This window comes from Tachypleus tridentatus, chromosome 1, assembly GCF_004210375.1.
Source record: "Tachypleus tridentatus isolate NWPU-2018 chromosome 1, ASM421037v1, whole genome shotgun sequence".
Classification (NCBI taxonomy): Eukaryota; Metazoa; Arthropoda; class Merostomata; order Xiphosura; family Limulidae; genus Tachypleus; species Tachypleus tridentatus.
In genome coordinates, this window is record NC_134825.1 from 60,189,074 (window position 1) to 60,205,616 (window position 16,543).

The 16,543-nt window shown below is 31.6% G+C and overlaps 1 protein-coding gene across 1 annotated transcript in view; it reads right to left on the minus strand.

Annotated features, from left to right (window-relative positions):
• Nucleotides 1-2,310: 2,310 nt before the first annotated feature.
• Nucleotides 2,311-16,543, minus strand: part of LOC143232466 (uncharacterized) — an 83,725-nt gene continuing 69,492 nt past the window's right edge. Inside the window, 5 exon segments of the mRNA XM_076467967.1 lie at nt 2,311-4,265; nt 10,483-10,612; nt 12,677-12,819; nt 14,298-14,439; nt 15,794-15,977. Coding sequence (XP_076324082.1) covers nt 2,453-4,265; nt 10,483-10,612; nt 12,677-12,819; nt 14,298-14,439; nt 15,794-15,977 — 2,412 coding nt within the window. The 3' untranslated portion in view covers nt 2,311-2,452.

Below are 16,543 nucleotides of genomic sequence, written 5' to 3' on the forward strand. Positions count from 1 at the left end.
AATTTCATTTTTGAAAGAAAAGCAGCAGAAGCTTGTTGAGGTAGAAAGGCAGTAATTTTTTTTTCTTTTCGCATTGAAAGTTGAGTTGTAATTTAAATTAATCTAAGTTTTAGAAATTTTGTATTATCTGTTACTGAAATACTATCTTTTCCATAGAAATTGAAAATTTTAATGTTCTAGATTTATAATATCAAGACTGAAAAGTAGACACTAAAATTTTAGTTTTTGTTCAGAAGTATTCAGGAAAAAAATAAAAACATGATCAAGATATAATATAAACAACAGATCACATACGTAAACGTGATAGACATTAAAGCCATGCTTAACACATATACTGCCTACAAATTATCTATATTTACACCCTTTTATTTCTAAATTTTTTTATAAAAGAATAATAACATCTCTCTCCAAAGTAGTTAGGTCCTAATGAATTTTATTTACTACTTAAATCTCTCAAAAAAAAAAAAAAAAAAACCCACCATACACATTTCTAAAACTTCTTGCTTAATCAGTTCTTTTAAAAAAAAATTCAACAGAGAAACTGCTAATTGGTCACCATTCTAGTTAATGACTGATTTAATTTTTGCTTCTAGGTAAGTTCCTGTTAGAGAAGCTTTTAAAACAAAGCAAATAATACTTCTTACATTCAGCCTTTAACAAAGTTTATTTTTTAGTGTTAACCATATTAATTTACCCTAGAAGTATACATGGCAGTAAAAGTACAAAAAAGAACAAAAATTACTCTCTTGTCAAGGAATTTTTGGTAGTAAAGCTACTAAAATACCCAAACTGACTCATTTTAGTACATTGGTAGATACTACTAGTTTATTCTTAAGTAAATATAAACTAAACTTTTCCTTGCTGATAGGAAAAAGAACTAAGTGTGATATTTGAAATTGGGTTATAATGCATACAACATGGAATCATTAGAAATCGTTAAGACCTCTTACTGCCTGATTATAGTGAATATATGGACCTTTTTGTCATTACTACAATATAACACCAGTGGAGAACATGGTTGTTATTTTTCTTCATTATACTAGAATATTGTTACAATAAACACATGTTCTAGTCATTGTAATGCCAGGAAAGAAGCAAAGAGTGAGTGTGGTAATATTTCATTACTTATGATGCTATACCAGTAAGCAGATAACTGCTAACATTTTCTCCATGATTACAATAAAGCAGTACTGATGAATATAGAGTACATAGAATTTTCTTCATTATTACATTCATAGCATACTGATAGAATTAAAAAATATATATATCTTAACTGAAATTACAATGCAGTAAAATCAATGAAACTCCATAAGTTTTCAATTACTCTATCTTTATGATTCAAAACATTCAATTAAAACATAATGAAGTTAGTTCTAGGTCAGTTTACTAAGTAAACCTTCCTATTATAAATTACTTTTAACTCTTAGGAAATTATGTGTATTAAAACAATTGCTTTTGATTTTATAAAGTAAAATAAAATTTAAAAATTAAAGCATTCCATATATAAAAGTTTTAAATGAATGTTTAAATTCCTGTTTTAGGTTAGTTATGCCAATCCCTGTAGGTTGAACATCATACTGATGCACGTTCTCCCCCTTTTCTTGTTCTATAACAGGTAATAACCAAGAACTTCCTATGCCATTCATCAGGAACATACCTTTCCAGGTATATCAGTTTTAAACTAATAACCCTAATATTATAACAGATGTGTTGGAAACTCTGACCTTTATCCCTTGGAGGAACTGGTTACTTACTTTGATGAAGTGTGTCAGAGACATTACATGATTAATATGAATGTAAATGTCAAACTCATCAAAAATGTTTATCCTATATTTAAAATAATCTATCTGAAGTTAGACATACAGCTTTATGTATCTTCCAAACCTATCTACCTACTATGTAATGATTCAAAGCCACATGCGATCATTACCCACAAATATTACATGGTTGTTTCAGCACATCAACTGTTAACCTTGTTCAAACACAGTGCTCCACGACCACCTTATTATCCTGTCTACATACAGTTACATGGTCAAAAAGAACCCAAGATCTTTCAGCATTGTTTACTTTCAACCTTGTCTATGGGTATTAGTAATATTCTCAAAATAATACACTACATTATAATTTCTTAAAGAAAGCATTGTGGCATTTAAAAAATATAGATACTATTTTAATGAAATATATTCAATGAATACAACAGACATTAAAAAAAATCAACAAGGACAGTCTTAAGAAATGAAAGAACTAACAATACTAAAAGCCATAAAATGCCCTAATAACATAAAATATATACCATTTTTCAATTCACAGCTGAGATATATATTCATTTTGGTTTGTGGGACAACTATAGCTGCACACAACTGTGAAGAAATTTTCACTGAAAAAAATGAAATATTTTTCTGTACAACTTCATTTTTATTGGAACAAGAAGCTCTAGGTCATGGCATAAGTGTCAGTCTTGAGCCATGTAGGAAAAGATGTCGCTAACTCTTGTTAACTCTCCTTCCTCACCACCTTCAGAGGCAGGTGGTCTTTGGAGAGGGGTGACACTGTAGTTACCATTTTGCTGTTGTGGAGATTGGGAGTAGTAATACGTTGGGCCTGGAGGTGGGGTCTGGCTGTAGTTAGTAGGCTGTCCATGAGAATCACCTGGTGGGGAATAGTACATAGGGTTTGGAAAATATTCAGATGGTCTTGATGGGGCCGAAGCATATGGTCCCATGAATTGGGTTCTAAATGATTCTTGCCCACTAGTGGGTGGAAGATAGGCCCCTGCATTTGGTGGTCGGATGTATCCCTGACCATAATACTGGTCCTGACTGAAAGATAAGCCAAATCCTTGGGGTCTGTACTGATCAGAGGGTGGGGAAGAACTTCCATATTCACGGCTAGGAGGAGAAATGGATCTTTGGGAATAGGGACTTGACCGAGAATAGGTATCCATAGGAAGTAACCTAGATGGGCTAGAGTCTAATGATGTTAGTTTAGACGGGCTAGGAGAAGATGGGTAGGTCTCTATTAGAGAAGGTTTAATTGGAGAAGATTTGTTTTCAAAGCTTCCCAGAGATTGTAGAGCTTCCGCTTTAATAGGTGGGACATTTGGAGAAGAGGGATGAGATGGTCGAATCCCTGAAATATTAACACAAGCAGCCTGTGGATGTAAAGACCGGGTTCCTGAGACATTGACACCAGAAGATTGTGGCATTGATGGACCAATGACTGGGGTACCAGACATCAAAGGATGTGGACCACGGACCATAGGAACACCAACTGCAGGAGAGTGTTGGTGTGGGGGGCCAGCTACTGGAACATTAATTCCAGAAGATTGGGGATGTGGACCTCGAACAACTGGAACACCAACTCCAGGGGACTGGGTATGTGATGGGCGAACAATTGGGATAACAACTCCAGAAGACTGGGTTAGTGGTGCTTGGACCACAGTAACACTGGTTCCAGAAGACAGTGAATGTTGCAAATGAATTGTAGACACCCCCAGATTAGAAATAGGGGATTCAGTAACCAAAGTAGTTTTAACCTCTGGTACTTGTTGTTTTATTGAATGATTCTGGGATTTTGCAGTTTCAGGATGAATATAAGATACTTGTTGCTTTTGTAGGTAGGAATCACTATGTTTTATCACACTTCTTTGAGCTGGTGGCTCAATCAATTTCTCATGTGTAATTTCTGAAAGTGACTGATCTGGTGCAACATTGCATTTCTGTTCCTTACCAATTTTCTGCATAGAATTTTCTACTGTTACAGTTTCTTTTTTATCATTAGGTTGTTGCTGTTCTTCTTCATCATCATCATCATCATCAGACTTTATAATTCTCCTCTTCTTTCCAATTGTCATGCCTTCATCTTTGCTCTCTTCTGATTCACTACTCTCCTCATTTTCTGTTTCATCATCTTCACTTATATCATTATTTTTTAACCGTCTGGATTTTTCTGTACATCTGTTATCTGAAGAAATCATTTCACTATAATTAATTTTCTTTTTTCTTGTCTTTGGATGATCTTCTTCCTCTTCAGACATTTCTCCTTCACTGAAATCTTTACGGCTCCGTAGCGAATTTGAAACCTTTTTCTTCTGACTTTTACTGATGAAACTTTCTTCTGAACTTCCATTTGAGACTTCTTCATCTTCTTCTGTCTCCTCAGAATCAGACAATCTCATTTTCCTTGATGCTCTTTTTCCTTGCTTATTCTTCCTACCCTGCCAGTCTTTGTCACTTTCAGATTCTGAGCCCCATTTTCTTCTAGGCCTGTAATATATATGACAAAATATTCAAATTACAATAACAAAAACAAATCTAACAGAATGACAGAACTGTTCAGTGACTCAATCATCTATAGTGCATTTTAGAGTTAAAAGATACAACTTTAGGAGGAAAAACAGGAAGAACTGATATATGTTTCATGTGATCATTAGAGTGATGCATGCTTTGTATGAGTTCGTTGAACCAAAGTGGAAAAAAAATTCTACAACTTAAACTTAAGTTTCAGTTTCACCACAGTAGATTGCTAACTCACAAGGTTTCTCTGTTGACTTGTTGACATGATGCATCTTACAAGCATTTACAAAGCTTCCTGAAAGTTTCAGTGTAACTAAGTCTCATGTTTCAGACTTACAGTAAATAAATGTAAACTTTCTAAGCGGCATTACTGTAAACAAAAAACAGTCAATAAGCTGAAAGAAACTTTAGTAATTTCTTTGATATATAATATGAACTTTACATAGTTGTGAATGTTCTACTATGGTTAGTAAAACAATTTAAAAACTCTAGTCTTTAAAATTTTTTAATATTATTAATCTCCTTAAAAATAATTTTAAACTACAATTCAACATTTTGAGCTGAGTGTAGTAGATTTTTTAAATGCTCTCATAGCTATAGACTGATGTGAAACTCTGAGCAATAAGTGAAAATTGAATCAATAATTAACACTGAAAAAAGTTGATTGGTGAAATGAAAGAATGAATCAGAATATTATGAGTGATGACTAAGTCTGGAAGCCTAAACTATTTAATTTAACAAGAATGATTTTTCCTATTAATCTGTGAAATTGTTTACCTGGTGCTGTGGTACTGTGCTATTAGTTGATATATTTTGACATATAGGTGTATAGATGTGCAAGATTACATTTAGTTCAATTTAAGTGTCCTGTTTGGTTGACCTAGTGGGTGAAGAGATGAGTTCAATGGGCTAAATGACCTTTTCTCAACTCACTCTTTCTAATGTTGTTATATCACTCATTAAAAGCATGTGTGTTTTATTTTAGCAAAGCCACATCAAGCTATCTATTGTGTCCATCAAGGGAAATTGAACCCCTCATTTTAGCAGTGTCAATCTAAAGGTTTTACCACTTTTTCAGTTCATTAACCTTTTTGCAATGGGTGCAGTATACTATACATGAGTTCGTATATACACATTTGCAAATTCACAAGTACTTATACTGCAACTTATGATACAGTAAGTGTATCTTCACAAAATACAGTAGAATTTTAATAAAAATTGCAAGTTTTTTGTACACAAAAAATCAGGTTTATTAAAGAAGTATATTTAATCAAAATTTGTTTGTGGAAGTATTGAGTCTGTTTTATTACTAGTCCAAGTGCAAAGTGATTTTCATGTTATAATTAAAAACTATTCTTCATCCCAAAAATCTCAAATATTATTTGTGTAATTTCTAAGACCTCCTAAATACATTCCAAATGTTTGTTTTCAGTAAGACTTCATATTTGGTCTGTTACTTTTTTCTACCCTAAATATGTGGGGTCTGTACATTTGACTCACCCCACCATTAAAAAAAACCCAATAAACATTAGGAAATAAATACATATGTTTTTTTTTGTTCTAGAATGACTACAAATTATATCACTAAAAGTTCACATCTTTCTCAATTAGTACTTTCTTCTATTGGCACAAATGTTTTGCTTGCCACTCCCAATTTGTCCTGTATATCTATACACAAGTAATCATACAGCAACCCTTCACCAGTAAAAGTTTGACACTACCCCTATCATAACTAGTGCTCTTTCTAATAATGCTTGTGTTAATTAGTTTGATATTGGTTGTGACCAAGTCAACTAACACACCAAAAGTTTAAAGGATGGGTCAGGAATGTGAGATGTCTATTGGAAATACATTTTCAGTTTAAGAAAATGTTAACTGTCAATATTATATCTTACCTGCACTAACCAAAAACTAAAATTCCACAATGAACTGGTAGAGAATATGATCCCACTTTAGAATACATCTAAAGATAGATCATGAGGTGGGATAGGGAATTAAAAACAACAAAACAGTGGGAGACTGCATTACTTCTAAGTTAGGTATACTCTTTGCCATTTAGGAATTTATCATGAAAACATAAATGGCAGAAACATGAAAGGGCTCCAAAAATATTCAGCAGGAAAGGGACCCCCAGGTGTCAAGTGCCTAGGGTACAACAGACCTTAAAAAAGAGTTGACCTCAACCAACACCTTGCAGAATCTCAAATTATACATCACTTATGCTGTAGGAAAAAGGTCATCTACCATTCACTCCATATTCTGGTATTGCGAGGGAAGATGAGTTTCCATACATTGAACCTGTCTCTGCATGCACACATCTCCAACACAACCAACACTTGATCAACTGGAAAGTGACATCCAGCAAATGGTAGAAAATAAAGAGAGCTCAGGAGGCATTCATCTCCAGTAAAAAACCTGGTGGCATTGGGTGTGGGTCATTCACTCAGTGGTAGGAGCAAGGTAACAGCCAAACACATGAGAAATTATGTTGCTGGGTCATCTCAAACCAACACCTGGAGGATGGTATATATAGGCATGACAGAGTGCTACAACCAACAATGAGTGGCAACTACAATTGTACATCAGGTCTGCAGTTAGAAAAATGTCATGCCATCAACATAAAAAGAATGCCATGACCCTACTTTCAAACTGGGTGGTATTATGTATAGGAGGATAGGGTCCACCCAGGAGCTAGGAACTAGTAAGTGACAAGAACTCCTATATTCAACTGCAAGTGCAATGGGGAGCCTGAAGGACCACAACACCTGAGAAACAGTAATGTGTGAAAGCAATACCCTATTTTGAAATGTGGGAGTGAGGACGAGACCTTGTAACCAAGATTTTCCATATCTCTCAACTGATGTTGGTAAGGCTAGGCCTGAATGAGAAGTGAAATGAAAAACACACCAAGATGAACTAGATGTTTGGTAGATGTGTGAAATTACTTCTCTATGTTGATGAGCCAACTGATCCTGGAAGCTTCCTGAAGCAGAAACTGAGTGTGGAAGGCAAAGTAGCCCATGAGCAGGAGCTAGTCACTGATATAACAGTGGAAATGAAGGCCCATGGAACAATGCATTTGAGCAAATGATGGGATAACTTGGCAGAACACATATGAAACCAAGGTTGAGCCAAATACGAATGCCCAAAACTTAATAACATATCTGTAATAAACAAAACAAAACAAAAAGACTATACCAGGTAGATGGGAATATGAAGATATGTATCTGATACATCAAATCTTTGTCATCCGTAGACCTGAAATAAAAACCCAACAGAGAATTCAGTATGACTCCACGTTGAACTTGGGAACAAGGAAGCAATTCAGAGATGATAAACTGATCACCAGGTGCCAGTCTCCCATCTCTTTGGGAATGATAAAAAGACAAGAATAAAACCTTGGAAGAGGAGGATCTCCTTTTTGGTGGCACTCTTGAGAATTAAATCCTAAATCATCTCTGACAAATGCTGGTATGAAAGAGGATCCCATGATAGGAGGAAGGAAACTGTATAGAGAGATGACGGGACGTGGAATGCCAGACCTTCAGAAACAACCTTCAAGACCCACAAATTGACTGCAAACAGCAGTGATTATCAGGTGCATTATTATTGGGGAAAGGTTGCTATATGATTACTTAAATGTAGATATACAGAAAGAAGTAAGGAGTTACAAGGCTAGTAGCAAGCAAATATTTTTTGGGAGGCAAAATACTGTATCAGAATTTGATATTTTCAAATTACATTTCATTATCCAGAAAGAATTAGTGGATAATCAATGAAACAAAGTAATGAAAACATTAAGAACAACAAGAAGCCACAAAATATCAAATAAACCATTGTTTACATTATTCCTTTCACTGAATATATTAGAAAAAACCTTATTTTACTTATTAAAAAACACATTAATATCAATTACTTAATTACAAAGGCCAACATCTTCAGGTAAATGCAACATCTCCACTATGCAATCTCAATGTATGTATGTTGATTCATGTACACGTTAATATTTCACAAAAAAAAAAAACAATTTGCGCTTTCCTTGCTAAAACACTGAGCAAAATATGAAGATTACAAAACTGTCTACAACTCTGCATGAAATCCCATGTGAATTAGCTAAAATGCAGCAAAGTAACTGTTAATTACCCTTTACATTATGCATTTTGTAGCACCTTGAACACACCCACCCCCAGATTACTAAAAATGGGCAAGATGTTATTTTTTGTTTGTCAAAGAAAAGTATTTGTGTATCAAATCCAATGTAAATTGGTCAAACCGTAGCCAGTAATTGACTAAAACCTCCACAATTATGCTTTTTGAGAGCTCTGATTCTCCTGAAAAAAAAAACTCAAAATGGGTAAATCCAACTTTTTTGTAAGTGAACATGCCAGGCACATAAAAATTTATATTTATGCCAATTTTTCATCTTGACTGCTGAAAATATGACCACACAAAAACCCAAGATATACATTTTTGGACAGTTTGACATTTGATCCCAGAAAATATGAAAAAGGTCTAAAGAGAAAAAATGAAAGAGTGCATTTGGAAGTACTGGATCATTGTACATCTCTAACAAATTTCAAGTCAATCTACCAAGAAATGAAAGAATGACAATCAACTGAAAATTGTTTAGTATAAGAAAAAGAAACAATAAAAGACAGTATATTTCTTTGTGGAAACATAACAGAATCTAGGAATTAAAAAAAACAAATTAATTTTTAGAAACAAATTATCCCACAAGAAATAAAGACCATGGAATCAAGTGAGATCTGTACAACCACTCTTATTTAGGGTAAACAGGAAAAGACACAAGTATCAGACTAAAGGAGTGCCTTAAATACTTTAACAACTAAAGTTAATGAAAGACTGTATATCAACGAAATATTATTCTTATCTAGATATAACAAGGAAAACTAGAGATGAACATCATGCTAAAAGGTCCTTATGCTTTGAAAATCTCAATAAACTTAAATAAATATGTTGTATTTGAGAACATTAAAACTATAAAAAGAGAAACTAACCTGAAAGGATAAAAAATAGCAGATACTTTACTAAATAAATAAAAGTGTGAAGCCTACAGTATAATAAATTTTCTTTTAGATTCCTCTCTACCTTAATGATTTTGAATCAACTTCCATCTTTCATCATTAAAAGTTTTGGTAGTTATTTTTACTATTTGTTTTTTATTTAATTTTTAATCTTAGTATATCTGATGAGATTTGTAAATCTTCAGGTGATTCAGTATATTTTTAAATTATGTTTTATGGTTCAAAGCTGTTTATTAAAGTTTATTAGTCAATAGTTAATTCTCTTTTCAATGCTGCATTTCTTTTTCTTATAAACAATGTTATTTCTTGAAGTTGTGGAAACAAATAACAAAACACATAAAATGAAGAAAATGCTACAATATATTTGTTTATTATTGTTTCACACATGGAAGTGTTATTGTTAAAGTTAATAATTTAGGAAATTTTGTTTAAAAATAATCAAGTACTGAAAATTATTTTGTTTATAGAATTTTTGTTGTTTCTAAAAGAGCTTTGCCTAGGATATTTCTTATTTACAATTCCAATCCCCAGTATAATGTAGATACAAGATGTACCTAATAGTAGTGTATCAGCTAATGGTAAAAATTATATGTTGTAAATGTCTTTTCCACAGTTACTTTTTTATTCTTGTGATACAGTAATTTACATGTAATTGCATTGGCTGAGCACACACGCACTTGTATAACCAATGCAATTTTAAAATTGTAGATACATTATCATGTCTCAATCAAACAATATCAACCAGTTTCTACTGCCTGCTTATGGTTTTTCAAATGATACAAGGTATAGTTATAACAAAAACCTGGAGTGTAAATGTTAACATATATAATTATATATATTATACACATATTTATCAAAATAATTAAGAAAATACTGTGAGTTACCCATAAATAATAAAACCATAATGTTACAAAAAAAACAGTAAAAAAAATATATAGCATCATTTAAGTATGTAAAATATCTACTCAATATATTAATTATTTTCAGCTATAAGTTGTCTAGCGAAATAATTAACTATTTTTTAATACACCTTTTAGAAAATAACATTTTCAAGCATAAAATATAAATATATTTTTGTACAGAATAAATTTATCTTAAAATAATTTTATGTAGATTTTATATACATATCAACATATTATTACTTTTTCTTTATTGGCCCCCACTCTCCATCATCATCAGAAGAGATCTCCTTGTAGCTGATATTCTTCTGAGCTGCTCGTCTTGTGCATGGACGATACTCCTCACTTGCATCACTGTTCCATTCATCATCAACTAAAAAAAAACAAATGTATTCCCATAATACTGTTAGCCTTTGCATAATAGAGTATGAATCATCAGAGAGTTAGAAAAACAACAGAATATAAAAAACACTTCATTACAAAGTACACTTCTTTACATTTTCAAAGTTGTTCAAAAACTAAATATCACCAGTAGCACCTTCCAACTATAAATAAAAACATCAGTTAGACAGTATCTATTTAAGTCATATTTATAATATTGTTTTATAATTTTTTTTTCAAGTCAGTGATCAAAGTGTCTACTGCTGCATTAGTTATGCAATAAATAAAATATATAATTTCTCATGTTCCATTAAATGGTCAGTGTTCAAGATATACAAAATATGTCCACTGATAACATGAGCTATGTAATCAATCACACATCAAATGAGCTTCTGACATTAATTAGTGATATCGATAAGAGTGACATGAAAATTTCAAGTGAACAGAGGGAATGAAATATTGAACAGATAAACAAGGATAAGCTGAGAGCTACTCCTAAATATATTACAATTAATGATTGATGCACCTCTTAATTATTTAAGTATTTACATAAATGTTCAAAATATGATAATTATTTTTATACCTGGTATTATTCAGCAAGTCAACATACTGTTTTTTTCTGTCATGTAATGTTCACAAAATAAATTTTTTATTTTAGAGTTTTAATAAGTACAGAAAGAATAATTTCTATATTCATTATTACAGTTTTTAAAGGTTATTGCTACAACTTAACATCTAACAATTTATTGTCACCTAAATGTTTTCCACAATATGAAGCAAAATTATATATTACCATGTTGTTAAATCTCTGATGGTCAAATGGGTACAGTATTCACCCTATAATAAAACTGTATGATTGACTTAAACAATTATAGCAAATAAGCTTCTAGTTGTTTTGCTACACATTGAAAAATAAAATACCTCACAGCTGAAATTATTCAATTAAAATTTTATTTATTCAATTTCATACATAACAAAATGTTTTAAATCACAGACTTGATTTCAGCATGATTCAAATGAAACTATTTGTAATAAGAGATGTCTTGAATTTTTGTGAACATAATACATTACTTTTAGCACCATAGGATGAAAGTCACAACATTTTTGAAAATAGCACCAACTCCTCTCCTTAGAATTCATAACATTAAAAAAAATTAATATGATTTTTAAGCCACTAAGGAGAATAAACATGGGTTGGTCAGAGTGAAAATTTTGAGTTCATGGCCCAACCCAGCACCCCTGCAGCACTTGCCCCAAATACAAAAGTATTTCTATCCATTTTTAGCCAATCTCTGCTCTTTAGCCTTGGTTGTCAATATATTATGCAACTGCCTATATCTCAGCTTCAAGATATCATTGGCCACTGACCTTAATCACACAAAGAAAGCTTTGCTTTTTTCATTCATTTGAGACATAAAAGCAGAAATATTCCCAATTCAGAGAAGATCTGCTCTGAGGTAAAAAAAAAGTGGTTCTTCTGTCTTTTGGATAAACAGAGGATTAGCATAATGCAGTTACATAGTTGCAGTTTTCCATTATTTGAGCAATATATTCTAAACGATTTTACGTTATACATTACTGAATTTACATCATACACAATCAACACTCCATATGAGAGTTAATTTAACATATTTAGAGATTTCAAAAATCCAGACTGAGATTTTTCCACCACTACTCCAGAAAAGTGATTGTTTGCAATGTTGAGAGGATAATTTATAAATTTATACACTGCTTAAATAAGAAATATTTGTATTATATATTTCTGCTGCAAAATTTAAATGAATTGTGATTTTAATAATTTACACAGCATTTCAATCCTGATTAACTTTATAACTAATGTTAATAAACTTAATACTTTACCATATTATCTTTAAAGTGTAATTTGCACTTGTTTATACTTTCCACGTAAGGATCTCCACAAAAACATTTCACTATACCAAGAAAGGCCAACTATTCCTACTACTCATTAAAATTTACTGAATCAAGTAAAATAGTGATAATCTCACTATTAAAACTACTAATTCTATATTTTACAGAAACTACCAAATTAACTTACTAAAATCATCCAGCTTCCCTCGACGATGATGTTTTCGTCTATGATGGTCACCAGATTTTTTTGTTTTTTTCCCCCATCCTGAATCATCACTCTCTACTACATAATCATCACTTCCACCTGACTGGGAAACTTCTGTATCAGAGCTATATTGTATAAAATGCCAGTTTCAGAATTTACAAGAAATATAAATACAAGGAGCTTTTACGAGCTTGCACCTTGTTTTTCATTACTGCTTACAGTAAGGCAACCCAACTCCTGTATTTTAATATCAGATAAAATAACCAACAGGTTTTTGCTCTTCAATACAGAATTCCAGTTAAATGAATTTAACACCAGTTTTAAGAAACCAAAAGACTACCATTTTAACATTATTTCCATTTAATACACAAGATCATTCCTTTAATAAGTAAAAATAAGAAAAAGATTGCACATTGTTAGTGAGTACTTCCTATGGCAATACAGTTTATTTTAAGGCCCAGTATGTTGTTTTACCTTCTATAGCAATTTTTATAACGTTCTTTAGTAAGTCAAATATCATTCAAGCTTTAACAAAACTGTATAACTTCAGTATATCAATAGTATTTAAGAAGGAGGGGTAGTACTTTCTGTTTTTAATGTTTAAAGCTCCCTTCAGATGTGTTAAAACCCACTTTTTAATTTACAGCAGACATTATATACCAGAGTTTATCATGCCAATAATAGTAAGACTGATAAAATTCCCAAGAAATTAGCTAGTTTAATGCATTACAATTTATATATTACATCTTTTATCCCACAGGATTTTAGAATATTTATATTCAGAATTGTTTTTATGTCCTTAATGTTGTTTCAAAAAATACGTAAATGTGATGATTATCATACTTTAAATACTAAATTCTAAAGATTATGCAGTTCTAATGTAACAGCTAGGCATATAAAGCATTAATTTAGTTATTATAGCATCTAACTTAGAATATTTTAATTACTTTAACATACAGATTGACACTTGAATATCACAATTAATGATAACAACAGAGTCCAAAAACAATCTGTGAAATCATTCAGCACACTTTTTACTCTAAGTACCTAAAAATCTATTAAAATTGCCATGTAATCAGTCTATAAACATTACACCCTATTAATTGGTTTCAAAATCTAGTTATTAAACATATCATGAAATAGGTTTTTTTGAAATATACTTGCTTTTTGTGGTTCTTTTTCTTAGTCATCTAGGCACAGAATAAAGTAGAATAAAATTCTCACTATCTCAAAAAGCTTACATAGCATAATAAAGTTTGTCACTGATAGTTTCACAGTAGTGAAATAGCTATATTCTTTCAACAATGTGTCCCACCAAAAATCAATTTATTAATGAATTTAATCTAATAAAAAGAAGTAGTTTGTGCTACCTAATTACTTTTTCAACACTATTTTATCATAAACTTACTTACAAAATATATTAAGCCACTGACGAATACAAGAAAGTTGAAGAATAGCAAAAAAATAGACTGTGATATTTAAAAAACTGAAGAATAAACATTCCCAGAAACTGATTTTGGAGAAGCCACTTTGTAGCAATGTGAAAATAAATCCAAGGCAAGCATAATGTTACAACATTAAAACATTTTTACAGTTCACTGACCTTGTATCTTTGTATTCAACATCGCTATCGCCTTCTTCTGAAGTTGTATCAAGATCATTTAGCCGACGATGTCGTCGCTTTTTCTTGCTCTCGTGTTCTTCAGCACCCGTAATGTTTGACATATCTTTGCCTTTTCCCGCACCTTACATAACAAAGCACAATTAATGCTTCTTTTGTATTCAAACTACCATAAGTTAAACGACAGCATGCATTTGTGATTATGAGAATACCTACTTGTGGAGAAAGTTATATATTTAAAAATGACTGGTATGGGTAGAGAAAGCACTAATAGAGGAGTGAACGATGTTTCGACCTTCTTTGGTCATTACATATTTAAAAATGTTAATCACTCCTCTATTAGTGCTTTCTTTACCCATACCAGTCATTTTTAAATATGTAATGACAGCATACACTGTTTTACAGTATAATTTAAAACAGAAAAACAAACCAGAAAACATCATCTTTAGATTATGTACCCACAACTTTCTAACTTATTGTTCAATGATGTTTTCTCTACCCTATCAATTCACAAACAATATTCTTGCAATTTAAAACACAGAGTTAACCCTGATTGGGATTTCATTTATAACAACCAAAAAGGCTTCCATAATTTCATTATTACTCTCACCTCTTTTACATATAGCATTAATTTCACAACTATATTCTAATGATTTCTAACACTGTTTATACCAGTGTCCTATTGTGGCATAGCTTACATTTTCTAACTGTTATGTTGCAAGTTGTGCAAGAACATAGATGAAAAAGTGTCTTTCATTAGTAGGGCAGATGATATCTTCAGATTATGGCTCCTCTACCTTCAATGAGAGTGGTTAGTGCTCGCCACTATGGATAAATCTGACATTTCCCATTAGGTAAAAAACATCAGCATAATACTGACCTATTACCTAGAGTTAATGTGAGTTGGTTGATAGAAAAACACCTCAACAGAAAGAGCTAGCTGATCCTTTCAGTCCAGTGACCAGAAAGCAAGTATCACACTGTATTGTCTAGTTATTTCTCGGCTATATTGATTCAGTTACTTAAATACAGTATCACTTCATACTTTTCCTGCTGATAATCATGTTACAGAATGGACCTACCCAGTGCTCTTAACAGAAATAAGCACAGCTGGAGAATACCACACTTCTCATATCATCAATTTGATAATTAAATGTTAAGTAATTTAAAATACGGTTTATCTAGTTCAAGAATGTTTACAGTATCATTTATTTTCAAAATCTCTGTTTCTTTACTGAAAAGTTTTAAATAAAATTAAAACTCAGAAATCATTCTAGAGTGCTAACTTTATTAATACTCAAGAAAGAAAAAGATATATCTACTTCTCAAATAAAGCAGGCTCAGAACAGTCTTAAAGAACAATAACAGAAATAAAAATGAAGCAACTGAAAGCAATGAGGCCAACAAGTATAGTGAGGTTTCTGTACAGTTCATAAGTTCAGAATAAAAGTTAAAAATAATATTTATGATTTACATACCTGCTCCTCTACCCTCAATAATATCTTCCTCAATGGCTGAATTAATAAGTTCATCAAATTCTTTAAACTGGTAGCTCACTGATCGTCTGGGACGTGACGATCGATATGAGAACAGTTTGTCATCTTTATCAGATTCTTCCTTTTCTTCTTCACCTTCATCAGATTCAGATTTTTCTTTCTTTTCCTGTAGGGACAAAGAAGAAATTAAATCTAAATTTTTTCCAATATAACCTTGTATAATTACAGAAGTCCAGACCTCAAAACTTTTAAGCAGTATCTGTTACAACTTATTCAACATGTTTTCAGGATCAATTTCTGAAGAAATTATTTTTTTCTTGTGTGAAACACATGACACAGTTATTCAGTGAATGAAAAAATTCTTAACTTGTAAGAAAATAAAAAATACAACAGCATAAAAAACAAAGAAAACATGTCACAAGATACAATTTAATACTATGTTTTTCAGTGTTTTTAGGTTTACTGCTTTTACCCTTCCATTCCAGTCTTTATGATGATTTTAAAGGTAATTAATTTTGTACAAAACACTTGTACAAATGACTAGTCAAATAAAAATTGTGTAATTAAGCAATACTTTCTTTCACTTAAAGAAGCTTACAATAATCTATAATAAAATATTTAAAATAATGAGAATTTTCCATAAGTTAGGTATAAATTAAGAAATCTTAATTTCATAAATCCTGTGCAATGTTTTTCATATATGCCATTCTTGGACACTTCTCAAAATTAACT